This window comes from Catharus ustulatus, chromosome 10 (genome assembly GCF_009819885.2).
Source record: "Catharus ustulatus isolate bCatUst1 chromosome 10, bCatUst1.pri.v2, whole genome shotgun sequence".
NCBI classification, from domain to species: Eukaryota; Metazoa; Chordata; class Aves; order Passeriformes; family Turdidae; genus Catharus; species Catharus ustulatus.
The window spans coordinates 26,303,797-26,331,360 of record NC_046230.1 but is presented as its reverse complement, the minus strand read 5'-3'; the positions used below and the strand labels follow the sequence as shown (position 1 = coordinate 26,331,360).

The 27,564-nt window shown below is 40.1% G+C and overlaps 2 protein-coding genes across 2 annotated transcripts in view; one reads left to right on the top strand and one right to left on the bottom strand.

Moving 5' to 3' along the window:
- The first annotated feature begins 1,702 nt into the window (after positions 1–1,702).
- Positions 1,703–7,316, top strand: TM4SF4 (transmembrane 4 L six family member 4). Its single transcript, XM_033069052.1, has 5 exons — positions 1,703–1,876; positions 2,117–2,206; positions 4,232–4,365; positions 6,900–7,089; positions 7,299–7,316. Exons 1-5 carry the CDS (start codon positions 1,703–1,705, stop codon positions 7,314–7,316), a joined length of 606 nt encoding a protein of 201 aa, XP_032924943.1.
- Positions 7,317–13,467: 6,151 nt separating this feature from the next.
- WWTR1 (WW domain containing transcription regulator 1) overlaps positions 13,468–27,564 on the bottom strand; it is a 37,417-nt gene continuing 23,320 nt past the window's right edge. Inside the window, exons 3-6 of the mRNA XM_033069007.1 lie at positions 20,157–20,324; positions 15,415–15,548; positions 14,756–14,868; positions 13,468–13,665 (exon numbers count right to left, since the gene is read on the bottom strand). Coding sequence (XP_032924898.1) covers positions 13,469–13,665; positions 14,756–14,868; positions 15,415–15,548; positions 20,157–20,324 — 612 coding nt within the window. The 3' untranslated portion in view covers position 13,468. The remainder of the gene's footprint in view (positions 13,666–14,755; positions 14,869–15,414; positions 15,549–20,156; positions 20,325–27,564) is intronic.

Genomic DNA, 27,564 nt, shown 5'->3' with positions numbered 1-27,564 from the left:
AACATGTGCCTTTCAAGATGCAATCCTCAGGGGCCATAGGCATGTAGCTGTTACACAGATGGGACCAGAGGCTCCTCTCTCCTTCAGGGAACAACAACAAACCAGAGGCAACCCCTTGGGCATCGTACTCGGTGCAGAGGAGCAGCAGGTCCTGCACCAGGGCTGGGCTGGCAGCTGCAGGGACAGCTGCTCTGGCTGAGCCTGTGGGGTGCAAAGGGCCACGCTTTCCAAGGGATACCGACCAGCACGTGCTGCTCACAGCCCTCACTACGTCAGAAAAACACTGAGAGGGGAACCATGATGGCACATGAAAAACAAAAACAGCACAAGTTCCAGAAACTGTTTGGTAAATCAGCTGCAGGATCCTGTGCCAACAGCGTGGAGTGCACTGTGTTTAATGGGGGATCTTCCAGTCCACCAGCAACAACCACTGTCACTGTCCAGGCTGCTCTGCTAGATGTGTGCTTCTTACCAAGAACCTTTTGATTTAATTTGTGTTGCATTATATGCCAACTCGAGAAGCCACCCAAAATTTTGTCTTAATAAATACCTGAAAAAAACCTTTTACAAAGTAAACTAGTGTAATTTCCTCAGAAATCACAAATCTGCTCAGCACTATAGACACTGGGACTGGTCCTCACAAAAAAACCATCCTCTGGTCTTCCTAATATATTATTGAATGCATATCATTGTCAGTAGTGACAATCATTTCTTGCCATCCTTTATTGAATAAACTTAGGTATATGTGACATGAAATATCAATATCAATATGAAATATTCTCCTATACAAGATAAAAAAAAATATCTGAGTTATCCTAAAACATGGCATATGCCATAATTTCAAAATACAATCGATGGAAAACACTGTCAGGTTTTGATTCATCTTCATCATATAACTTAATGTTTGATGAAGAGGGCTATTAAATGTTAGAGCATTTCTAATTAAGTTTTTCCTGCAGTCTTCCATCATATAGAGCATGAAATCACAAAATAAATATAAAATCAACCTTTTAATCCCAAAAACAGAGAAGAAACACATGCCCTAAGGCACAGTCCAACTACCTAACATCAGTAAATGTTTCTCATCCTGCTGCAACCCAGGAACTTTCTCAGTTTTGTGGTGTTTATCTCTATTGGTCTGTAATGGATCACCTTTACACCAGCTAGTTTCTCTACAGTTTCAATTACAGAACTGTCTCATGACATGTAAAAACTTGGACTATGAGTATGTTATTCATATCAGCTGACTCATTATGCGTTTTTATGTCAGATCTTGCAAAATAAGTGTTTTCTGGTATGAAGAAAGATTGTGTGTTGTAAAAATGATGATCCAGAACTAAGACAGATATCTACCCATGACCTGAGCCCAGATTATGAAGTGTCTCAGCCACCTTAGTAAAATATTAACTGAGTTTGTGGGTTGTCACAGTAAAATGAGAGGCTGCCCTGAACGTAATTTCATTTACAGACATTCAGAAAATTGACATCACGTCTGCAAGGACATATAAAAAACCAGCAGAGTGCATTTTGGATTGACTGCAGGAACACTGACAGCATTCTACAGGCTCAGCTTCTCCAACGGCACAACAGAAACTAGATTTTGCAAAGCACAACGAGAAGCTTCTTTTTATAAATCTGTTCTGAGAACAACTGAGAGATTTTGTTTTGTCTTCAACTGTGTTTGCAGTTCCTTTAAAGAAGCATGTGCACGGGAGGCTGTGCCAAGTGCCTGGGAATTACTCTCATCCCCCTGGCTGGGCTCTGCGCACTTGCTAACATTTTGTTGTTTTTCCCTGGAGGAACAGTGGTTAAAGAAACTGAACACATTACAGATGAAGTTTGGTACTTTGGAGGGATCTTGGGATCGGGTGTATTGGTGAGTATCTAAATTCAGACATTCCTACCTCCCCCCCACCTGCAGCCATGACTTGCATTGTTGAATTTTCTCAGCACTGCAAATTCCTCTTTGATAAACAAATAAGTTATAAGCCATCCAAAGGTTTGGCAATAAGTAACTTAACCTAACGATAAGAAAAAAACCCCATAGATTATTATATTTAAAGGGAGATGTAACTTGAATTCACCCCAATTCAAGCTGTATTTCTATTATTTGTAGATGATCTTCCCTGCCTTGGTATTTTCGGGCCTTCAGAATAATGATTGCTGTGGATGCTGTGGTAATCATAGCTGCGGAAAGAGGTTTGCGGTAAGTGAAAGGAAACATGGCAAAAAAAGTAAAAGTGAAATTGGTACTGATATATGTGCCTTCCTCTCACAGACAGAGGCTGACTTGAGCAAGAACACACAGCCCTGCTATTTGTTTGAGTGCTGGGAAGTGGAAATAGTAGGCTGTGAGAATTGTATTATGCCTCTGATGTTTTACCACAGGTACCACAACAGTATGGCCTCATTGATTTTTGCTATCACAAGATACTTTTAGCTACTATGACAATTAAAATTTATTGCTGAAAAAGCTTCATTTTGTTTTGCAGAGTACAACATCCCACTCCTTAGCCATTTTTTGTTGGCAGCTTTTAAAATTACCCTGGCAGTCAGACACTGCATTCCCAACTCACTGCAGGCTCACAAAATGAGCTGTATCTCATTAGATTTACAGAAATTTCAGGAAGGAATAGACCTTGGGAAGTCATGTAATCCAACCTGCTACTTCAAGCAGTGTGGATGAGGCTCTGCTTCGAATTTCTAGCTTCCTTTCAAACTAGAAAAGTTTCCAAAGGACACTTTCAGACACTAGTAAGCATCTCAAGCATTTTAGTTTAAAAATTAAACCAGAAAAAAAATATTTCTAGTGGGAAAATATGTCCTTTGAAATAAATTCTTTGGATCAAGCAGATCATAGCATTTTTTAAATAAAGGAATAAATTTTCAACTGAAAAAAAAAAATTAAAAAGAGAGAGAAAAACAAATGGGAAAAAATTTGTGCCTATGAGGTTGACCAAAGAGCTTTCCATAAATTCTGTCTTTGATGCTGCTTTGTGCAATACCAACAAAACAGGTTGAACTTTGAGAAGGAGGAAATGGAGCCATGTGTTTCTCTACAACACTGGATGATCCATTTTGTGCAAGCAGCGGAGAGAAACCAGCTGAGTTTTGCAGAGCACACAGCACTCCACGAGTGCCTGAGCCCAGGGCTTGGCTGCTGCTCAGGCAGGGGGCCAGGGCAGGGTCACACTCGGAGACCACGGTGACACAGCGTGTGCTGCGGCCTGCACAGCAACCTGCCCTCCCTGCTGACAGGTGCGAGAGGGCAGCTGGCTGGGAATGTCCATACAGTCAGGAGAACCAAGTACTGCAAGCATTACCACCATCAGCATGGCTGAGGAAAAATTTGGTCTTGTATGTTAGCTGAAATCCATTATTATGAGGTCTACTACAAAAGCATAATTTTAAAGTTAGCCCTGTCAGATATATAAACATAAAACTGCATGCTAGGACTAAAGAGTGATGAGTGTGATGAAGTCTGAACAAAAGCTCACATTGACTTGATGATATTTGAGGTCCTTTCCAACCCAAATGATTCTATGACCTGAAAGTATTGGGGTTTTATTTCTTCACCTGTATCACTTTATTCCAATAAAGGACACTATCTCTACCTACACACTGTTATGGCTACAAGTATTTAAGAATTCAAGCAAGGCATTAGTTCTTTCATTATTTACTTACATATTAGTATATATGGAAAATTTTGTAATAGAAAGCCAGAAAAATAAAGGCATACTTTCTCATCCATTTCAATTGCACTACTAGAGCTTGCACAGATAAGTACCTGTAAGGAGATAGATTATAGTAATAGGAAATCTAAAGGGAGACTTGGGAAGGAAAACTATAATTATTTGGTCCAAAGATAACTAAGACACCAAAGTTAACTTGTAAAGGATACTGTAGATTTTTAAAATGCCTTGAGAGGTCCAAGACTTCAGTTTTGCTTGCAGTCTGAGACGTGCAGCTGTCCGGAGGGGAGCAGTGCCATCTGCTGCCAGCCTCTGCCTGCTGCTCCTCGGGCACACGGGGCAGAGCTGGCAGAGCTTTAAAGCACCACTGCAGGTGTGCATTACCCATTGACTATGCAATGCAAACTAACGGGCTTTAGCTGTTCAGCTGTTGACTACTTGACTATTAACAGCTGAATTTAGGGAGTGTTCACTGACATTAAGGGTGCATTTAATGGTTTGAATGAGAACTAAAGTAACATTATTTTTCTCTTCATCAGATGTTTTCTTCTATAATATTTGCTGCTGTTGGAGTTGTGGGAGCTGGATACTGCTTTATTTTGTCAGCAGTAGCCTTACACAAAGGCCCCAAATGTGACATTAATGGAAACTGGACCTACCCCTTCACGGATGGGTAAGACAAGGCAATCAGAAAACAAGATATACATATTTTAAGCTTGTGAGATGATTCAAATTCCAAATCCACTGTATAAAAATGGGAATTATACCATTTGTCTAAATTACAGAACTCTTGAAAGTGCCTGCAGCACACAGCAACACTTCATAAGGTTCAAGAGCACAGATGTAAAGAATAGCAAGTACAATCAAAACTACTGAGTTTCAAAGGGGCCAATAAAGACAAATGCACAGCCTCTTCCTAGGTTATTCTTGGGTTGATAAGCATCATATGGGGATAAATTCCAATTAGATGAAAAGCAATGACACATTGAGATGCCTCTTAGAGTCCTGAAGGAATTGGCTGATGTAATTGCCAAGCCATATTTGAAAAGCCCTGGCAGTCAAGTGGAGCTCCAAGTGTCTGGAAAAGGGAAAACAGAACACCTATCCTTAAAAAAGGTAGAAAGGAGGACCCTGGGAGCCACTGACCTGCCAGCCTCACTGCTGTGCATGGGAAGATCATGGAACAGTTCCTCCTAGAAGGGCTGGTGATGCACATGGAGGACAGGGAAGTGGTTTGGGACAAGCAGCACAGCTTCACCAAGGGCAAGCCCTGCCTGACCAGCCCAGGGGCCTTCTGTGATGGGGTGACTCCAGCAGTGCATAATGGAAAGACTGCACAAGTCATTTATCTGGACACAATCCCCCCCAATATCCTGCTCTCTAAATTGGAGAGATGGATTTGATAGGTGAACTGTTAGATGCAGAAGAAAGTGTTTGGATGGTCACATCCAGAGGGTGGTGGTCAGTGGCTCAGGATCCTTATGGACATCAGTGACAAGAGGTGTCCCTAAGGGATCCCTGCTGGGACTGGTGTTATTTCATATCTTCATTAATGGCACAGATGGAGGAGGCTACCAAGATGATCAGAGGGATGGAGCACCTCTTCTATGAGGAAAGGCTGTGAGAATTGGGATTGTTCAGCCTGGAGAAGAGAAGCTTCAGGGTGACCTGATTGTGGCTTTCCAGTACCTGGTGGGAGCCTACAAGAAAGACAGATGACTTTTTATAAGAGCATGTAGTGACAGGACAAGATAATGACTTTAAACTAAGAGTAGGTTCAGATCATGTATTAGGAAAAAACTCTTCCCTGTGAGGGTGGAGAGGCACTGGCACAGGCTGGAAGTGCTTGAGGCCAGGCTGGACAGGGTGTGGAACCACCTGGGACAGTGGAAGGGGTCTCTGGCCATGGCAGAGGTATTGGAATGAGATGATCTTTCAGGCCCTTTCCAACCCAAACCATTCTGTGATTTTATGATTATATTGAAATTTAATGGCTTTCAAATAATTACTACTGCTAATATTATATATATAATATAATATTAATAAATGTAATCTATGTATAATTTTATTTTGCCTCTGGCATTTGGAAGCTGCTTGCTCCTCATACTCTGCAACTCAAACATGTTTGCTGTCATGTATATTTATCACTTAACCCCAGCAATCCCACTGCTCAGGCTGAAGTCAAGTTCAACAAACAACAGGGCACAATGTGCTGCTGAGGAGAGCAGGTGTAATCAGAACAGAACAGCAAGGGCTGCAGTAAACTCCTCATCATCCCAGAACCTTTAATGCAGTCTGCCTCTGTCAAGAGTGACCTGGCAGCATTTCTCACATGATATACAAAAAAATTATACTTCAGGTTGAAAAGAAAAAAAGAAGAAAGAAAACAAGAAGTATACAGGTAGAACATTATTTGTTCATGGGTGAGTGAGGGCTGGAAATCAACTCCCTTGGTCTCATTCTGAGAGTCTTTGGAAATGTGCTCTGTTTCAAACATAGTTTTGGTTGTAGTCCAGAAATCACTTGACAAGAACACAAACAAGTCAGCACTAAGAATATGCAGATGAAATAGCCAGTTGTTAAGTAGTTTACAATTAAATCAAAATGTGAGGGTAAAAATTATGGAAGTTGTTGCCTTTACTTAAGATGAGGCATCTAGAACAGCAAGAATTGTTACTTTCAGTTCAGTGGCCAAGAGGTGACTTGCATAATTTCATTATTTGTGTTGATAATTCAGTTGTTTTGATTACAATGTACTTCCTTGTTCCCAACTGCACTTTGAGATACTGGGTTACATGCCCTGATCACAGTCCCCCACCCACTCTCACACACAAAAAATGCTATAATCAAATAAAAGCAGCAAAAATGCTCCTGACAAAACACTGAACAGATAAAACCTATTTGGCACATGCTTGGCTAAGACCTTTTCTTCCCAAAACACTCAAAATGGTTCAATTGTATCAAATGTATACTTGTCTCCAATTGCTCCCTTCTAATGTCTTGTTTTTTTCAAATCACTTTATTCAAGTTATCTAGAAATTAAACTTTAGTCGATGTCTAGATGAGTAGCACCAGTGGGACAATGGAAATTCCTACTGAAGTGAGCGGCACCTCGGCCAGGTCACAGCAGTGACAAACCTTCTGTGCTGACACACCCCCTTTGTGAGTCCATTTATTCTTCTTCCTAACTATTTTCTTCTCCTTTAGGAATTACCTTGGTGACCATGCAGTGTGGGACGACTGTAAATCACCTGAAAACCTTGTCCCATGGCACCTGACCCTCTTCTCCCTGCTGCTGGTGATGAGTGGGATCCAGGCAGTGCTCTGTGCCATCCAGGCACTGAATGGCCTCTTTGGAACCATCTGTGGGGACTGCAAGTGCTGCGGCTGCTGCGGGGTGAGCAATGACCACTGTCCTTTCCTACTGACGAGTTACACACAGAGCTGACAGCCAGAAAAACTGAACTAGCCCTCCTTCAGCTCCACCCTCGTGCTTTCTGACAGACTGCCCAAACCCCACACCGTTGCCATTAGGAAATAATACAGTTCTTTGAAAGTCACAGCAAGAGTAGCCAGGAAATTACCTCCATGTTTTTATTCTTCCAGGGAAATGGATCTGTCTAACAACTAGGAATATTGCAGACAACTCTGGTTGCCCTGGGAGGATCCCTTCTGCAGCGCTCCACAAAGCAGCCCTCGGATGCACTGACACTGGCTAAGAAGAGAATGAAGGGCTCTTCCTCCCACCGGTGCTATGGAGCCCTGACTCCTTTCCAGCCGTCCTGAAATCCCTCATCATGGAATAAAATAGGTGAAATACAACTCTCACATTCAGAATTATTTTTGTAAAACATCTTCCATTTAAAAAGAGGGTATTCTCAGGCAAAACACAATTTTGGGTTACAATTTTTATTCAGGTCAGTTAGGTAGCTTGTAACTCCTCAAATCTTCCAGTCGATACCCAAGTGCAAATGCTGTTTATTAAACTTTTTGCAGAAGTCCAGTTTAGCTGAATTTAGCACAGTGCTACGAAAGAGTTAGGAAAGACAGCAGAGAGCTAGCTCAAAGGCAAAAATACCTTTTAGAAAGAACTTTAAAAGAAAAAGCTACTTCCCAAAGGAATCAAGGAGAAAATAAGAGGGATTGGAGACATTTGAGGGATTCAAATAAACAATATGCTTCTTTAAAAAAGTTCTGAAATAAATTTTCACAAACCAGCTTGCCAGGCTGGATGTCTCAATGCTTGATATTGGCCATATCTGTCCCTAAAATTTTCCTCCTGAAATAATGATTCTGTGACCTGTGCTTTCAGAAAATGCTTTTCGTGTACTGTGTATTTATAACAGGAGATATCTGATGAATCCAGAAGTACTTAAAAGCACTGAAAGCTCTTGAGCAATAGTTAAACAGTTTGATATAAGTACTGAGAACAATGTTGTACAAGATGAAAAATTGCAAAAAAACCCTCTTCAGAAACAGCTGTCTGTCCCACCTGTTCTACTGCATTGCCCAGGAATTTGAGGGTCCCCTTTATTTCAACACACACTGTGCAACCATCTCACATCTCTTCTTCCATCTGTGGTGAGCAGCTGTCCTGCACCTCGTCCTGGATTTGTTGTTTGATTTATATGAAGCCTTTGGGAACAAGGAATGTTTCTCATCAGCATCCAGCAAAGGGATGGGTAGCTGCATAGAGATCAGCTTTGATATATCAACAGAGTACATAAACCTTTGTGGGAGATAGGATAAGAGATAACAGGCAGCAAGCTATGATACCTAAAATCAAAATCAATGAGCTACTGCCTCCAGGAGACACCCAGCTACATGATGGCTTTCTAATACAAGCTAATGTATAGCAGACACTGACACAAGGGGCACATATTCCATCTGGTGATCCAGACTGCGTCCACACCTTGGCCTTCAGGTCTGTTGCAAAAGGGTAAAGGAGCCAGAACCAGCAGGCCAGCTGAACTCACTCTGAAGTGCCAACAATGGTGCTCCCAAATCTATTCAGCTAAAGCTAACATCTGAGGCTCTCCCCTAGCACTTAATTTCAATCAAATCATATCTGCAGTGCCAATTCTGCAGTAACTGGAGATTGTTCTGTGCTTTTACTCCACGTAAAATCAAGGACAGGGACTAATCATAGATCCTCACAACAGAGAATGATGTAAAAAGCCAGTGTTAACTCTGGAAAAGAAGGCACAGATAAATAGAGTGCAGTGCTATGAAGGGACAGAAAGATGATGGTCAGAAAGATGACACAAACAGGGATAACTGAAAGTGTTAACAGAGCTCAGGAACCCCGACCACCTTAAAGACCACATTGTGTTATAGTATGTAGAAATACCAACACACACTAATACAGAAGTAACAATAATAGTAGCCAAAAGAAAGAATATTAGTATTTTTTGTAAAATCTCAGCAACACCCATGCTGGCTGAAGTTTCATTGTTCCCCCGTAAAAACTGTGAGGGCATGGCAACTTGGACACTGCAGGGCACTGTTTTAGCTGAGAGCTATCATAAGAGGACACACATCGGTTATTTAACAGCTCAGATTGCAACATGTGGAGTGTGCACATGTGATTTTGAGCCCATGCACTTCAGCGGGACAAAACTGGTTCAACCCCTGCACAGCTGAACTGTACACAGTCAGTTCTCTTTTTTTAAAGTCTTCAGTAAATAGAATGCAGAAAAACGATAGGTTAACCACAGGACAGTGTCACCTCTCCGGGAATGATGCATTAACTGGAGACTCTGCAAAAGGTTCATCTCTAAAGGAGAGAAGTAACACACAGAATGTAGAAAAAAAGTTTGCTCAGCCCAGAACAAGGGATGTTTTCTCACAGCATTCCAGTCTTGAATGTTCATCCCCTGTCTCCAGTTCAGCTCCAGCTCTCTCCTCAAGGACTGCAGGTGACTCCCCGTGGAACCAGCTGCAAGGCACACCATGTCAAACCCTGGAGCCATTCCAGCTGTCACGGGGGGGAAGGCTGACTTCTTCCATTGCCCTGATGTGGGTGGGGTCTTTGCCCCCAGAGTTTAATTCAAATTAGATTGAATTGAATATACATATTGAATATGTTTATGCATATATAAATAATTGAATATACAGTATAAAATTGAATATTTTAATCCAAAATGTATGCCTTTTTCACAGAATAGTATGTCTGCACCTTTATTCTAAGCAGTATTTTACAGTTCCCTGGGAAGACCACACTAAAACCCTCAAACCCACTCTCTCCCCTAAAGAAATTATTTTAAAAAACCGATACGCATTAAAAATCTTTCAAGTTAATTTGTATTTTTTCGTGTAAAAGTTCAAAGAAATAATTTTAAAAAACCAAAAAAACACCAAAACAGAATCGAACCCAGGATACAACAGTATGATCTGATTGCCTCTAATACAATCTATTGCAAGTCATATAAAAAAAAAGAAAAAAACTAAGTAAAATAGTTAAAGAACTAGCACGTACATGGATGTATGTATTAAGAAACAAGTTTATTTGGACAACCACCCACATTTTTCTGTAATTAAAATATAGATTTAAATCCTTCCCTTCCTCCAAACAGCATTTGTTGACAAAAAGTCAAACCCAATCCCTCCCCAAGTTACATTCTAACAGTATTACCAGAATACAAACTGCAATTAACCATGTCCTATTACTTCTGTATCACCAACACTTACATGCCCCCTCAGGGATGGTCACAGCAAAATTGTCCACCTGGCACATTGGTTGTATTTATTCTACAAGTAGACATTGTACAATTTAGTACAGTAAATGCTCAAAACCTGAAATAGTACAGTGAAATATTGTCAACAAGAAATTAATTTTCCTATTACATATGCTTTGAATACTGAAAAGTTCTGCCATAAGTCTGTTTAAAGCCAGAAACTTTTTTAAAAATATAACTTTGAAAAATAGATTTTATTGTCATTGCACTTCATCGGACACATCATCTCCATAACAAAAATTGAAAGCTGACAGTGTAAAGAATCACTTTCAATTGAACCAAGATTTGTTCCAAGACTGAGTAAAGATCTAACCCAGGATTCTGGCAGCTGTTTCAAGCTGAAGTGCTGCTCCACACAGCACATTCCTGTTTCAGATCTGCTGCTGGTTTACTATGGCAGTAACACAGAAACACAGTTCATGACTCCTTTACCCCTCTATGGACATTGTACCAAGACACTCAACCACCAGAAACACAAATAAAAAAGGAATCAAGCTTGCAGCTTCACAATTCTGATAAATACCTGGTGTGATTTCACCAGAAAGTTGCATTAGTTTTCCCTGTAGGAAGAAAGCCTTTGGCTGACAGCAATGCTCGTGGGATCAGTGAACTCACAGCAGCTGCAAGCCCAACCTGCTCAGAATATCTTGTTATGACAAAGTGACATGTTCCATGGTGCAGAGCTACCAGCAAGTGAACAAACTGCATTCTCTAAACATGAGCTGTTGCTGGGCACTGTCACCTGGATCACACCAGCACTCAGGTCCACTCAGGTCATGCCAGCACCAAGGCTCCCTGTGCCAACTCAGCAGTGTTGCTGGACTTGAAAGTTGGCCAGAAAATCTCCAATTCTTTACCAACATCAGTCATGGTACTAAAGAACAAAGCCTTAGGACCATCTGTTTTTCTATTAGGCTGACAATCTGAAGAAATCCTTAAAAGAGAGAGATTAAAACTAATTACAGTAATGTTGGTCAGCCCTGCCCGGTCCCCTGTTTATTTAAAAGAAATTTATGCTATCTCAACAGTTAGCAAAACTAGCAAGAATAAAAAAAAAAACAAAAAAACAACTAATAACTCCTCAAAAGAATACAAGAAACACAATGCCCGTTCAGCGAATGAATTCTGTGCAGACACAATTCTGCTGTTACATCTTTTTTTCTATTAAAAAAAACAACCCAAAAACATTTTTTAAAAGCTACATTTTACTATGTAATAAAATTTCACAACCGTAGGTCTTTGCCTGACATCTCTTTTTTCAAAATTTCAGTGTGTGTGCTGTTTACTTTCCATCCTGTGACACCACATACACGGTCACTCTGTGGTGAGTGCTTCAGTTTGTTTTTCACTGAACACCAGAGATTCATTTGCTATGTATCCCTGTCTGCAGCCATCCTTCCCAGTGAGGATCTATATTTATTACCTCATCCATCTTCCAAATCCACTCTGTGTTCCCGCCACTTCATCACTGACCTTTTCACCTACATTCACCCAAGCAGATGGAAAAGATCTTTAGGGTGAATATCCCAACACTTCAGTAAGATCTTATCAGACCTGGCAAACACACATTTACACTTAGTGCTACATCTCTTCTTCTCTTTACATAGCCTGGATTAAGCTTAGAGAAAAGTTATAATGCCTTTCACAAAATTACCTATTTCTCAATACAAAAGGTTTAAATCCATTAATTATAAATAAGATAATTTCTAAACATTTAAGAATATTCAGGACTTCATTTGCATTTCAGGGAAACTGCAGGCTTAACGTTCTTGATGTCTTCTCAGTCCCAAACCTCTGATAAGGAAGTTCTGTAGGATATATAACAAGTAAAACCACAGCACATGCCTTGTGTCCTGTGAACCAGTTTTGGTAAGTGAAAGACATAAAAACTAAGCAGCTTTACCAGGTGAGTCCCAGTGCTGCTTTAGCAGTGCCCTGATAAAGTTCCTGGGTTTTTTTCATGTATACAACTACATGTATTTTGACATTGTCAGTTAAAAACATCACGGAAAACAGTATGAGGAAGGTTTCTCTCCCTCTATATATGACATTAACAAGTTGTGCCACATTTTCCAGAACTAGTTTTAAAAGAATATTTATGCACTTAAGATACTTGCCACAGATTTTATATATATAAAAATTGCTTGTTCATGTGTTAAGTTACAAAACTGTAGTGCTTAATATAATAATCTAAAAAATCTAAGAATTTTTAAAAAATGCTTTTTTATAATACATTTCTTTGTTTTTAAAAGGCAACAGTCAGTACCAGCCTGGTTTATTTTGTAACAATATTGTAGTGTAAAAACGTTGCTAAACAATTCTGGTACTTTGAGATTAGAAGTAATAATTTTCTGAAAACTACAGACTAATTTACTGAAAAAAAGAAACTGCTATAGTATTGTTTGTGCCTTCACAGATATATAATGGAAATTATTATGCTTGATATGGATCAGATTTGACCTGTATTCCATACAGAACAATCAGTTAGTTTCTAAGAACTAAAAAATATTTTTAAGGCTTATGTAAGTTTATTTTAAAAAAGCTTCTGATACTATTGTCATAAACATAGTAATAAAATTGCTCTCATGTCCTGATGCTTTGCACGTTTTTTGAACCAGGTGACCTGGGAGTCAGCTCTTCTGATTCACAAAGGGTCTGTGATATCAATCAGTACCCAGGAGATCAGTCAGGAATATGCACAAGCATCAGCTACTTTCTGTCCTAAAAGTGAAGTGTTTCCACCTGGTTTGAAAAGGTAAAAAAGTACACAGATGTGTAAAGCGGTATGGGGTTTTTTTAAGGAATATATATCAATGTATGTTTTTTTATATATATATAAAATATATATATAATATGTATTTTATACTTAAATTAGTATAAAAAAATTCCAGACAGATACTAAACTGACCATAAACATGATGTAACAGAAATCAATAAAGGAGTATGTTGTATCTCTTGAGGCTATTCAGATATTCTATGCCTACCCCAAGAGGAAAAAGAAATCTGAATTGCACTGTAGGCCCAGCAAGTACTGTTTGATTACAGCCAGGTAAGGAAGGGCTCATTTTTGTTAAGCACTGACTCCAACTGACTCTCCACATCGCTGAGAATAGGGATCAAGTCTTCTGACTCTAGAGTCCCAAGATCAACGTTTGTCCCTGGAAGACAGTCGAGGAAATCAGGAAAACGTGTTTGCTGGGGATTTATGTTCATCGTTGTCTGTGCCACGGTTTCTCCTAGGAAAAGTAAAGAATAACTTATTGTGGGTAATTTAAAACAACAGAATTGACATAAAAATTGATTCCCCCCTTTCCCACAAGCATTTGTGAGCACCCCTATTCACCCCACATATTATCTCACAACTGTGTTTAGGTGCAGAGCACATATTCTTCTAAGAATACATTTCACATCCTTGCTTTGATCTCAAAAGCACAAGAGGTCCTTTCCAGCAGTGCTCAAAGCATCCAGCTCTGGCTGTCCACTTGGGAGGCAGGACAGCTTCCATTTGTCTCCTGTGTGCCCAGGGAGCAGCACAGGACCTCACATCCTGACACAGCACACGCTGATCTCTACACCAGGGGCAATGCTGTCCATAGGAAAGAACTGAAAAAAGGGCTTTACAGCTATTTAGTTCTATAATATTAGTTTCTTTTTTTTTTCCAATAAATTGGTAAGAACAAGCATGAGAATGTTTCATAGATAAACCTCTCTTTCTCTGCATAATACCAAATTTCTGATGACTTCAAAAGGAAGTTTAGGTAAGGAAGCGCTGAGAATTTCACTCTCTCAAAAAATCCTTGATTTCCTAGTAAATTATTCCAGTATTTTAAACACCATGATGACATTAACATAAAATAAATACATATCAAAATGCAAGCTAGCTAAATACATTGTTTGAAGGCAAATCCAACTTTGCCAATGTAAGAGACTTACAAGCAAGATTGATTTCCCAGAGTAAGAAAATGTATTGATTTGTTCATGCAATTCAAAACAATATTTTTACTCCCCCTACCATGGACAATCGTATGGAAACAGAAATTAAGTCTCTCTTTTCCAGGTTTTATGTATTCTGTTTGACACCAGTCTGAGGTAAAAGGGCAGAATCTGGATCTAAGTTAAAGCTGAGAACTTTCTGGGCACCAAACACCTTCCAGGCATTTTCTCCCACAGTCTCAATCTGTTCTCTAGCATAGGAAAGCCAGAGATTATAGTTCAATGCAATTATATATATATATATGTATATGTATATGCAATTATAAAACATTACTAGTCATAATACAAAGTTATTAACTGGACTATACTTTAAGCAAAATCTGAGTATCCTACCTGTATCCATCTCGTCCACGTTGCTGAGGAAATCTTCAGGTGTTGTTGGTATACTGTAGCATCCCAATCCCAAGCCACTGTCTGTGCTCTGCTCCCTGGAGTGGTACGGCCCACTACAAATGAAACACGAAGAGGACAGGGTAAAGATGCTCTGAGACACAGTTCCTGAGCACAGGGGTGGAAGGGAGCACAGCAGGTTACATATTAGAAATAGATACTGTCATTAAGCCTCATCCTCAATTGTTGGCCACTGGTCAGCCAACATCATATTTGGGTCCCATCAGCCCAAACAACAAAGTAATTGAACTGAGACCACTCTTAAATTTTGAAATACACACATGCATATAAAACTCTCTAGCTGAAATCAGTTCTGACAGCTAAGAAGTTGTGTGTGTTTGTACTTAGGTAATGCACCTATTCTACCTCGTCTTCTACATACACTAACAACAGAACTAAAACCATCTGTTAAAATATATTGCTTTTTCTAAGATTCCTTCTTGAAGCATAAACTGAAAGATTTCAGGTGAGCCACTCAGTCATATCCACTGTTTGCAGTAAGTAAACAAAAATGAAGATATAGGGACTATTTTAGAGGGACAGCTGTAACAGTCTAGAGAAGGCAACAGAAGCAATTGCCTCATGAAGAAGAATGAACTTGCCTGCTCAAGAAAGGATCAGATCCATTATTTGTAATAGGCCTCATGTCCTGTGTCATGGCAGGGGTGTTCACAGCTGTCTGAACTGGGACCATGTTTTCTGAGTCCATAGGAAGTTGTCTGCAAAGAGCAGCTTCCTGAAAAGACAAATAAATACATGGGAATGGTTATTCCAACAGCTCAGAAATACTGCAGTCCTGTAACAAGTGAACATGTAACATATACACTGCAGGGAAGTAATTCTGTCACTGGTGAGTATTTTTTTTAATGATCTGAAGAAAATCATGATGTAGGCAGACAGTTTAAAGCACCACAGAATCTAGCTGTCAGTTCTACCATGTCTGGAAGCCAGGCCTGTAATTCAGCAACCACAAAGTACTTAACATGCTACAAGAAAACCACTGGAACCAAGACTGTGATTCAATAATCTTTAAAATGAACACTCTGCCTAAAAATAAGCATTTGCCTAATGACCTGTCCCATGTCTGCTATCTGCAGGATGACAAACAAGCAATCAGAGCCAAAGGAAACAATTCACAACTCTTCCTGAAAGATAAACTCTTCCAGCATTATCTCTGCAAAACACCCATGACATCTAGTGGTACAGAGTTCTATATAGAGGTTGTCTGACTCCAACAGGATGTTCCAAACAAAAATCTTAAGACCTTAAAATAATAAAGCTGTATCTGTGTTTACCATAAATCATGCAACTTTTTTTTTCTTTTTAATGAAAAAAGTAAAATAAATATTTCTGTTATCTTAAGACCTTAAAATAATAAAGCTGTATCTGTGTTTACCATAAATCATGCAACTTTTTTTTTCTTTTTAATGAAAAAAGTAAAATAAATATTTCTGTTATTATTTTAGAAAACTTCTCTCCTCTGAATCAATCATCCAGTCTCCCCAGTACAGAAAGGAATAACAGGTTTTCAAGGCTGGAATATGATGTTTTACTATGTTTTCAATTATTTTTTTTCATTGAGGAGGAGTGGTCTGGTCTCTCCATGAATAACACATGAGTAACACATATTGGTGCTCATTAATGCAATGTTTCCTTTATAACAAAATTATCAATATATTCATTGATAATTATAATTTACATTAGATGGTGTCAGTATTTAGCAAGTGTTAAGAACAAACATTCTTAAGATTCTTAATAGCTTATATATGATAGGTTATGCTTATGATTAAATTTGTCAAGTGACAATTCTAATGGTAACATTTCTATTTAGAATGTAATCAGCTGGAGTCTATGAAAACATACAAACCTCAGAGAAGGGGAAGGTGTCTTTTTTAACTGTCTACATGCAGATATTTTTAGTACTTTTTTAAAATATAGGAACATCTAAAATATAGGGACATCTACAGCCACACAAGATTTAGACAGGCATTCCAAAGGAAAACATTTGTAAGCTGAAAAGCCTGCAGCACCCTAAAGAAAAGCTCCCACTCTCAGTTACATAATCTAACTTCCTGTCTCTTCGTTGTTGCAGGAAACACCAAATTTATCATAAAGTTACTTGATCTACTCTCCCGTGGGGAATGGCTCACCTCCCATGTCTTTATTTCAACATATTGCATGTTGTTTGCAATAATAACTCCAAGTGTACTTTGAAAATGTGGAACAACAGACTCTTGCACACTGGAGTCAGATTTAGCCTGGGAAGCAGAGTACTGGCTCCATCAAACATAACATGACATATGTTCTCCTGTTGTAGGTCATTTGTTCAGAAGTCACATTGCAATTTCAATACTGCTACAGATGTCACATTCCTTTGCTCCTTTGACATGATAACAGCAATGGAAATGGAGTTGTGGATCAACAACACAATGCCCAAAGCTGTATTACACCTTCTTATGTCCTGTTCTCTATTCCAAGCATGACTACAAGGTTTTTAAGAAGAACATTTGTAAATCTCCTACCCTAGGATAAAAGCCTGGCAAAAACCAGCTGAGATGTGCTGCAGCCTGTCAGGGGCAATATTAGAGTCTCAGCCACGCCAGTGAGCTCTCACTCCCTAAATGCAGGGACCAGCAGAGACCACCCCTGGCACTCAGCTAAGGAAGGACCAAACGCCCTTAATGATCTGCTTGGTCCTAGGACATGCATAAACCCAAAAAGTACTTTCTAAATAAGCAATAAAATAAAATTTTAAAAAATCCACAGTATTCTGTATCACACAGTCATGTCAAAAACTTAATGGGTGGTTATCTTCAAAACACTTAAAAACTTCACAGCATTAAAGTGAGTTGAATGACTCTGTCTCAGAACACAGCAGTGATATAAATATTTTCTAGCTGTATGCCAGACAAGCCCAGAAATTTCTTGTCCCATTTCCTGGAACTATCCTTGGCAGAACTGACCTGAGCTCCATCCTTAGCTGCCAAACCCTCATTTCCAACTGGGAGAGATGAATGAGAGCATTTTTATAGTGGGTTTACATTGCAGGTAGATGCAATTCCCCTTCTTCCAGTCCTCCTACTTAGGGTGGAAAGCAAGAGATGAAGACATTGCCTGTGCCACCAATGTGTAGACATTGCCTGTAACTCACACCCTTGGCCAGTCTGTGTAGTGCAGGGAGCACAGCAGGGCATTTTTTCTCTCCAGGTTGTAGCAGGCCAGTAAAGGTCAAAGGACAAAACAGTGATAAATATTCCTCTGCATGTTCCTCCACTGCTTCTTCAGCCTCTTCTCAGCCCTTGTAACCTTATGTGGACAATTTATGCAATAGGAGCCCCTGGACCAGAAAGAAGCCTCTGAGAAGTGTTGCCTTTTTGGGACTATTTGAACCCTTCCAAACACAGCACATAATGGCCCTGGTGCACACAGAGAACTGCTGGGGCACCTTCTCTGCAGGACCTTTCAGAGATTTCTGACTGACATTACTTCCACTGACTTCCATTTCCAAGAAGCTCTTAAGCAGCAACCAGATTCTCTCTTTTCCTTTGGAAGGCTGGCAAAACCAAATTAGTATAAAAATACATTAACTCCAATAGAATGACAAAACTGAGTAAGGAAATCCTTAAACAGATGCTACCATACTGCTTTTCTGAAATGCTGCCCTTCTTGCATGTACTCAGCCTAGAGTTCTAGGGTTTTAGCAACTACATGAAGAGGAGGACAAAGAAGGAAAGAAATTCCCTAAGCCAAGAGCTTCCAGAGCTATGAGTGGTCCTGGTGGGCATGCTGCTCCACCAGCAGCTGTGCCAGGCGTGGCTGTGGGGAGCCAACAGCTGCTGCTGGGCTGAAGGGTTTGGGACCCTCCAAAGAATCCTTCCCCTCTCACCCACACGCTCTGCACCTCCTCACAGCTGCTGGCACAGCACACACCCTCACTCAGCGTTCACCCCTTAGGTTAGAAAAACAAAAACAGCAGGAGAGAGTCAGGGCAGGAGTAACTGATGACCTGAGGGGTTCACTGTGCCCTCAGCTGCCAGGGGTCAGGATATTGAGGTTACTGGAAGGAAGTTCACAACATTTTGCATCTTGCTTTCCTCCCTAGGAGCTCCACCAGTTGTAAAAACTGCAGCAATGCAAAGTGATGCTGTAGTGCTTCATGCAATGTGGAGTTTCCACAAACGGGCAGGGAGGCTCTGGGCACAGTACAGGCAGCCTTGACCGAGTAAGGCACAGCTGCAGAGTGCTGGGAATGTATCAGTTTCAAAGCCAGCAAAGCAGCAAAACCCTGCCTTGTGTTAATGCCACAACTGTTTTGAAGCCTAACTTGCTCTTGTCTTGAATCAAGAATAGAGCCAAAGAGTAAAAATAGCTAAACATTGTTAGCATGATGACAATCATGACTGAGCTCCAGATATCCTCCCTCTCTTCTCACACCATCTCTGTCATGAGCTCCTGATGGGAAAGGAGAAGCCACACAAGACCTGAGAGCACTGCCCATGACAGGGACTGACACCTTACTCTTGTGAAAATTGCCATTTTTAAAGCTGCTTAAGAACTGTTAACTGCAGCATTTGCAAGGCCACAAATAATGGTATGTTTCTTGATAAACTGTACTTCTTTCATGCTGTTTGTGTAAGAAACAGTTTATTTTTTTTCCACTAAGGAATCCAATTAATATGCCATGAAAACACAACACTACTGCTGGACTTGTCTGTAACAGATGAAACAATTCTTAAAACTTAATTTTCTTAAGGCAGTATATAGGAAGTTACATACCTCTTTTGTATAATATGAGTCATTACATAGAGCTGAAACTTAAGAAACAAAACAATAAGCAAAACATCCGCAAATAACCAATTCTGGAAAGTCTTTAGATCAGAGGTATTCACGTAAGACGTGAATGTGATTTTATTTTAACTGAAAGACAAAGGGTGCAAATTAAGAGAGTAGGGATTGGAGTCAAAAACAATTCCATATGTTCTTCCTTTATCCTCAGGGATGTATGAGCATGGTCTCCTATGGAAACCCAGTTAAACTGCACATGAATCAGTGTTAGCTGCCCCAGCTGCTTACAGACACAGAGCAGAATTTGACATGAGTATTAAGAAAGACTGGCAAGAAAGACGCCAGTGACTTCTGACTGATGGCATTCCGTGTTCTGTTCAGTGCTAGTTTCGAGGAAAAAAAATGAAATTATCTGTTTAGATTAGCGTTTTGGTAACGCTTCTGTAAAACCCTAGTTAGCCTCAACATAAAGTAACAGAGCTACTAACTGTACTTGTTAAAACTTTGGAAGCAATGAACCACAAGCCTTGAACACAGTAAGAGTGTGGCTGGTGTTTACCTGGCGCAGCAACTCCTCCTGACGCATCCGAATGCGCTCCCTCTCCATCTGGATCCTCTGGAGCCTCAGCTTCTGCTGCTGCTGCTGCTGCTGCTGCTGGGTGGCCAGGGCTGCGGGCAGGGCCAGCAGGGCTGGGGGCTGCGGCAGGGCGGGCCCGGGGGGGCAGCACTGCAAGGACACAACAGCTCCTGGCACCGGGCGGGCACCGCGGGGCCAGGACGCACCTGCTGCTCACAGGAGCTCATCACAACCTGCTGCAAACGATGGCAGAACTGCTCCATCCGGCAAGGTCTGCACCAGCAATCGCTCAGTAATGAAAGTTAACGTTCTGATGTATCAAACAATACTTACAATACAGCAAGTATTTATATTTACCCTGTATGTTCAAATATTTAATTAATGAACTAGTAAATAACATGAAAGCTTTTTAAATTGAAAATTCCTACAAATGTGTGCCTATAATAGGCAGTAAAAAAGCTAGTAAAAACATTTCAACTTAACATTTTCTTTATTGACAGATTTAAATTAATTATCATTATTATTACCAGAAGTAATTTCCAATTAACAACTGAAACCTTTTCTGTTAGGATATGACTCATTGATCCCCCACCTTTGGTAGGATATTTACAGGTCTGACAGGGGAAGAACTGTAATGGATGGCAGGGTTGGAAACAGGACCTTTAGTAATCAAACCTGAGTTATACCCAGGTAAACCCCTTCACTTGCTGGCAGAAGGGCGGTTTCTGAGCAAGTTAATGCTGTTTAGATTGTTAATGTTTCTTAAATCAGCATCATATTTTCTGATCAAATTCAGAAACAATAAATCCAAACAGAATTCTCTGTGAAATGGACATCTTTATTCATAGAACTGCTATGAAGGAATTGCAAGTCTGTGTAGCTCTCTCTGTGTCACTCTGGTGCCAGTATGTCACAAAGATGATAAAATGCTCTGTCACCTCAGACAGCAGGTATCACTCCTGACTCACCAAGACAAACTTCTTCTTGTTTGTGGTGCTAAAACAGCATCCAGCATTGATATCCTCCAGATAAGCCAGGAGTGAAACTCAGTGAATTCTCAACATTTTAACTCTATGATTTGTTCAGGACCCAGGTCAGATTTATTAATGATGCAGATCAGGCCCAGCTGCATGGACTGGGTGTGAATTAGTCCTGAGTGATCTCCAGGATAACTCAGGACATCTCTGGATCTAAGGGCAGCTTTACTACCTGCAGGTGGTGCAAAGCCCACACTAAGAAATCCTTCTGGACCCTGTGGAAGCATGCAGGCAGATCCAAACCATCTTTGCAGCTCGTTTCCAGAACCAGGTGTTCTGGAGAGTACTGCACATACTGGTGCCAGTGTGTCATCCACGGGAGATTAGGGGAATTTCTTTGGCAGAAGGTTTGTCCAGCCCTGGCACAGCTCTCAGGACAGTGGAAGGGTCCCTGCCCTGGAGGGATTTAAAAGCTGCGTGGTTGGGGCACTTGAGGACATGGGCCAGGGTGGCCTTGGCAGTGCTGGGTTAGTGGGGAGACTCGATGGCCTTTGAGGGCTTTTTCAGCCCAAATGATTCATGATTCTGATTCTATCAGACCTGGGCTAGATCTTCATACGATTTCATATGCAACACCACAGGTAATGTCAGGTAGGCTTTGTCCTGCAGCCCTACCTGCCTGGGCAAACCCCAGCACCCTGGCAGAGCAGTCTCTTCAAAAGAACTATGTTAACACTTCTTACTGCTTTACCAATTTTCACTGTGTCAGTTTTTCAAACAACAAGGAAAAAAAAAAGGAATAGACTAAGTTGCTTTTTTTAAGGGTAGACTTACAATGATATGCATAGGGAAAACAGAAAAATACTGTATCTCTAATACTTTTAAGCATGATTGACAGGTCTGATATTATTTAGACTTCAAATTAATAGTGAATCTTAAATAGAATAAATAGAATTTAAACAATTCTTTAAGTAGAATAAAAAGAATCCCAACAAGGCATAAAATTACCCTTGCGCTACATACTTGAGCTCAGTTTGTGAAAAATATTTTACCTAGGTGCTTTTCCTGGAACTGCTCAACTGAAGCAGAACTGAACCCAGGCAGTAAAAGTGGATTAGTGTACAGCTGATAACTCCTTGTTACTAATGGACTGAACAAGCCCAGTGAAAGTCTTGAGTCAGCCAGTGAGCAACTTCACTGATGTGTTAAGTTTTAGCTTCCACATTTTCTGGATTCTGTCCTGCATTAGTGTGTGACTCTGAACTCCATCCCAAGTGATACAATCATATGGCACATCCTGTTGTGCTATTTATGAGGTTTTAGTAATGTCTGCTTCAATTTATATTTGAGTTCTGAGTCTGTATTTGAATGGTATGAGGAACATAATGGAGATTGGATTAAAAAAGAAAAACCTTGCAGTTCACTTTCCAGCTAGGCTGCCCAGCATGGTCTGGGACTCCAGTGTAAGATTTCTAAAGTTCTGCAAAGAAAAAAAAATATTCAAAAGCTCAAATCTATCACTCTGTGTAAAGGAGACTAGGTCTAACATAAGAGGAGAAAAGTATTTGTCATTACAGCACACAGACTCAGGGTGGCCTTGAATTCAGTTCTCTTGGAGAAAACCAAATTTATTTTGCAAAATGAAATAAGTCTTTTAATAAACAGCCATTACACAATTATCCAGCCCAAATGAAAGCAAGCAAAATATGGAGCCAATTTCAAACCTGAACTATGTGACCACAGTTTCATTGCAGTCCATGAAATTGCAACTATTTAGTTCACATCAAGTTAGACCTAGTGGTTTTTCTTTTTCCAGTCAGATGAAAAACAAAAGAATTCATTTATTGCTTTTGTTTGCTTTTAAATTAATAATGATATCCTAGTGAATTAGGTTTTTCTGACACTGACCTTTCTGTTGATGACTTTGCTGGATATATACCAATTAAGGATTATTTTGTGGACAAGAGATATTGCAAGTTGCAGAAGCCAAAACATGCAAGTGTCAATCATTTTTGACATATGCATTGAACTGATTGTACCAAGTTTTATTATCTAAGTGTCAGAAGTGGATGCAACTGTGGATCTTTCTGCTCTGTTTATAGGCAGCCCAGACCCAAATTCAGAACTAGCCAGGTTTCACACAGTCTGATGAAAAACAAATGTCTACAAAGGTTTAAAAAAAAAAAAAATTAACCCAGCCATACTACAGTTCAGACTTAGTCATGACACCATAAAAAGAAAAGACTGGGCTCCCCTCCTTTTATCATTCCAGCCAACAAAGAACTGCTTGTTTCATTTATTTCCCAGAAAGAAGCATTAGCCTTCTAACAAGGTCAGCAAAAAATGCTGCTTTTCAGTTCTGGTGCATTTTGTTCCAAAAATCTGTAAAGTATTAAAGCAAAAAGTTGCCACTATCCTAGTGCACAGAGACTCCTTTATTCAGATTTCTGAGCTGAAAACACTATATAGAGATTTCTCAACAGTTTCAACTGCTAAGGGTCTGTGATACTCATATTCAACTAATCTTTCCCTTCTTTTGATGATTTTAAGATTAAAATAACCAATACAAACAACCTGCAGGTGCAACACAAAGCTATGACTTACCAGGAAGTTATTTAAAATATTAGAGATTTACTCTGCCAGCATTTTTAACAATAAATCAGTAACAAAAAGTGATAATGGGGGCTGCTTGAGCAGAGAGACAGCTTTAATGCTAAGAATTACTGATGACTGTTAGATTTTAAATATTAAATAATTTTTTTTTTCACTTTCGCTTCATGCACTCTTCAGCTTTTGCATTTCATTCACTTTGAAACTCTAGGAATGACTCTCCATTCTTGCCACTGGTACATGTTTGGATTACTTGAGGGAAATGCTTACACCAACGGGAACTTCTTTGGTCACAATTTAAAATTACTAAAAATTTGAAAAATGCCAACATCTGTCTTGAATATATCAACCTTCAACATTTCAGATTTACCAGACAGTCAGTTGCTGCTATAAAGGTGTGTGCTCCTTTGCTGTAATTACCTGATACTGAAGTTAATTCCTATTAGGCTCTGGACCTATTAACTACTGCCCTTAAACATAAATAAATTATTCCATTGAAATCTGCCTGATAATCACTTGTTAGAGGTTTAATTGCAAACAACCAAACCCTCCTCCTTCTTTCGAGAGCTGCATCACAAGACTCATTCCCACAGAATGTGCAAATCCTCTCTAATGCTTTCAGCTCTCCTGTAAGTAATCATCAGAAGCAGGTGCCAAGATTATTCACACAGACCACAAATGAATTGTGTTTGCTTCTTTCAGGATATCCAGTAATTAAAGATGACCTGGAACAGGAAACCTTTCCACCATGCAGGTGGAATGAGGGTATGGACTACAGAGAGGGAAAAACATGTTCCTCTCAGTGTCACACATGTCTAGCCAAACTTCCAGCAATGCAAACCAAGAATTGAAAACCCTGGACATTAGTGAACACTCTTCATGGACATTAGAGAACACTAAAATACACATTGTTTGGTTTTGAAACAGTTTGGGAGTTTCTGTGCTCTTATCTCCAGAGACTGGCTTTGACATGGTTACCAAAACTGCCTTTTATCATCCTCAAACAATAGCAGTTACACCTCTTTTATCATGGCAGGATATGGAAACTTTGGCTTCATGTGTTTATTGTTCCTAGATAGGATTTCGGCATTGTTTTATTGATTGGATTTCCTGGCTGGTTAAAAAAAAATTAAAGCAGAGGTAAAGAGCTGTAACTCTCAATTGTCCAGAATTATTTGAAATACCATTAGCAATACAAACAAAAGCTAAACTTCTTAGATTCATGGATGATTTTCTATTAAACAACAAGCATCAGAGGCTCTTCTACAATAAAAAATTCTAATTTCTACTACCCCAATGTCCTTCATCTTAGAGAACCAGTGAATTAATAGTTAAAGCCATCCTGTGCACAGCCTGAGGAACCACACCAGTTCTCTTTTTGTACCAGCAGGGGTAAAAGCAGGCCACACCTTTCTGAAACTGCTGCTGCTGGAGTGTCCACTGTGCAGAGGGGCAAAGGGGACAGTGGTGGCATCAGGGACACCCCACCTGGCTGGGCTTTGGTGGCTTGAGCCAGACCAAACACCAATTTAACCACAGTTCAGATACACTGGAAGCCCTTATCCACACCCAACAATCTCATAGGGCCTTTCACAAAGTGGCAGTGCCCAAAACTCTCAAACCAGCAACTCTGGGCACTGCTCACCACACATTCTGTGACTCATATGGGACATGGAGTAACTGTGCCTTGCAACTGCTATTTCCTCCAGGGCCCAAATCCCACATCCAGCTGTGCCACAGCGGGGGCAGGAGTCTTCCAAGGTTTTTTGCAGATAGTATGTTCTTTTTGATGAGCTTTTTAAGGAAACTCACATACAAATTCAAGCTAACTTATACAGAAACACAAATACTATTAGAGGGGTTCATTATTTTAAGGCAAAGTAAGTTTCAAATTGTTAAATTTGGAAAAATATTTAAATGAAGACCAGATTGTGTTTACCCACTGGATGAAGAGTACCAATCACAAAAGAAATCTGTTTCTAAAAACACTTTGAAGTGACAAGGATGGAAATAACAATGGTTTGAGTGTTGCATAATATAGCATAAGACTGCAAACCAAGTAGCATTTAATTAAAAAAATCTTGCAAAATAAACTCCTGTAAGGACTGAATTTTTCCTCTAAGTCTTGCCCCACGTAGCTCAAAGCCCTGCCTCCACAATGTTCTGAGAGCAGGGAACGCCCTGGGGGCAGAAGGGCTCAGGCAGCAGTTGCCAGCCTTGGCGTGGAGCTCAGGGTCCCCTAAGGATGGCTCTGCCCCTTCAGGGACCTGGCCATGACCCCTAAAGCAGCAGCTAGGGTAATCCCTCCTTCCACAAACGGCCCTTGACTCTGCTGCAGTAAGTGACCGGCAGGACAGTTAACACCTTATCAATCAGCTGGAAAAGACTCTTTTAGAATGGCAGAAAATTGGGATCTGTGCAGAATCAGCATCACAAGTAAATAAGTTTCTGAAGTCCTTATCAAGATGCAAGAAATCCACTGTTTCTGCTTGTCTTTAGTGTGAGGCTGACCACTTCCAAACAACAAAACATACACTGAAAACATTGCTATAATGCTGTGCTGTCCTAAGTATTTACATGTACAAACATCTTAGAGAAATAACAATGGTAAATGTTAAGAAAAAACAAATTTAACAAGTCTGAATATAAGCTAACCTAAGAACAAGCATTCAATCTATGTGACAAATTTTCCCTTTCATTGATGAAACGCCAATGAATTTAGGGGTGTTGTGTAAATGAGCACAGAAAGTTGTCTAGTATATATTACTTTTCTGTAAATTTAACAAGATGCATCAAAGGAATAAAACACCTGATGCCTTTGTTCTATAACATTTAAAAGGCAGTACTTCTAAATGTTAGTGTGAAAACTAACTGTAATGGAGTGTTCACTTGTAGTTCATAAATAGGCAACATAAAACCAGAGTAAGAGAAAAGGCAGAAAAATACAGCAGATTTTTAAAAGTATGACTACTAACTTCAACCAACTTTCACTATATGCTTTTGTTGCCTCCAAACACAGGCATACTATTCACTTGGTATCTATTCACACTCTGTGATAAAATGTTTGTCAATGCCTTTGTACAATTCCGGCAAGTATTGCTGAAAGGAGTTTATAAACCAAAAGCAACAAGCTGTACAAAACAAACCACATTTTCCTCCTTGTCTTAAGAAGTACAAGGAAAAACACATGTGTTAGTAATTGGAAGTGCAGACCAGTGTGCAGACCTGAAATACTAAATCCTTCTCTTTTTAAGTGGCACATCTTCAAAAGAAAAATTTCTTTCACTTCCTACAGTACCAAAACAAACAAACAATAGATAACGCTAAGGTACATGAGAGAGGCCCAGACATCATTTACTGCAAAGTCACAAGATGAGGGCCAGAGGATGTCGGTGCTGGGTGTGCAGCCCCCGTGCCCGTGAGGCGCTGGCACCAATGCAGCTGGCTCAGCTCTGCTCCTGCGCTGGGGCAGACACAGGACAGGGCTCAGCAGCTCCACTGCTGCCAGCACAGAGCACCAGAAATCCCCTTCCTCTTGGCTGTGCCATTTAAAAATAGAGACATTCTCCTTCAGCACTGGAAATGACAGCCGCAAGTATTTCAAAGTGCCCTGTGAAGCATTCAGAGGCTGCAGTGTTCTGCACAGACTGCTGGCAATCTTTCTCTGTCGTTTCTCTGTGTGTATATACATGCATGCACACAGGTTTCTAGATTAAATCTTACAAGACATATTTTTTAATAATATAGTGTCACGTTTAGTGTGCCTTTGAAAGCCATCAAAATGAGAAAAACTTCACCAAGAC

Coding starts and splice junctions, on each gene's coding strand:
- TM4SF4 (XM_033069052.1), top strand. CDS start 1,703: ATGTGCACGGGAGGCTGTGCCAAGTGCCTGGGAATTACTCTCATCCCC. Junction 1,877..2,116: donor TCTTGGGATCGGGTGTATTG/GTGAGTATCTAA, acceptor TATTATTTGTAG/ATGATCTTCCCTGCCTTGGT. Junction 4,366..6,899: donor ACCTACCCCTTCACGGATGG/GTAAGACAAGGC, acceptor CTTCTCCTTTAG/GAATTACCTTGGTGACCATG.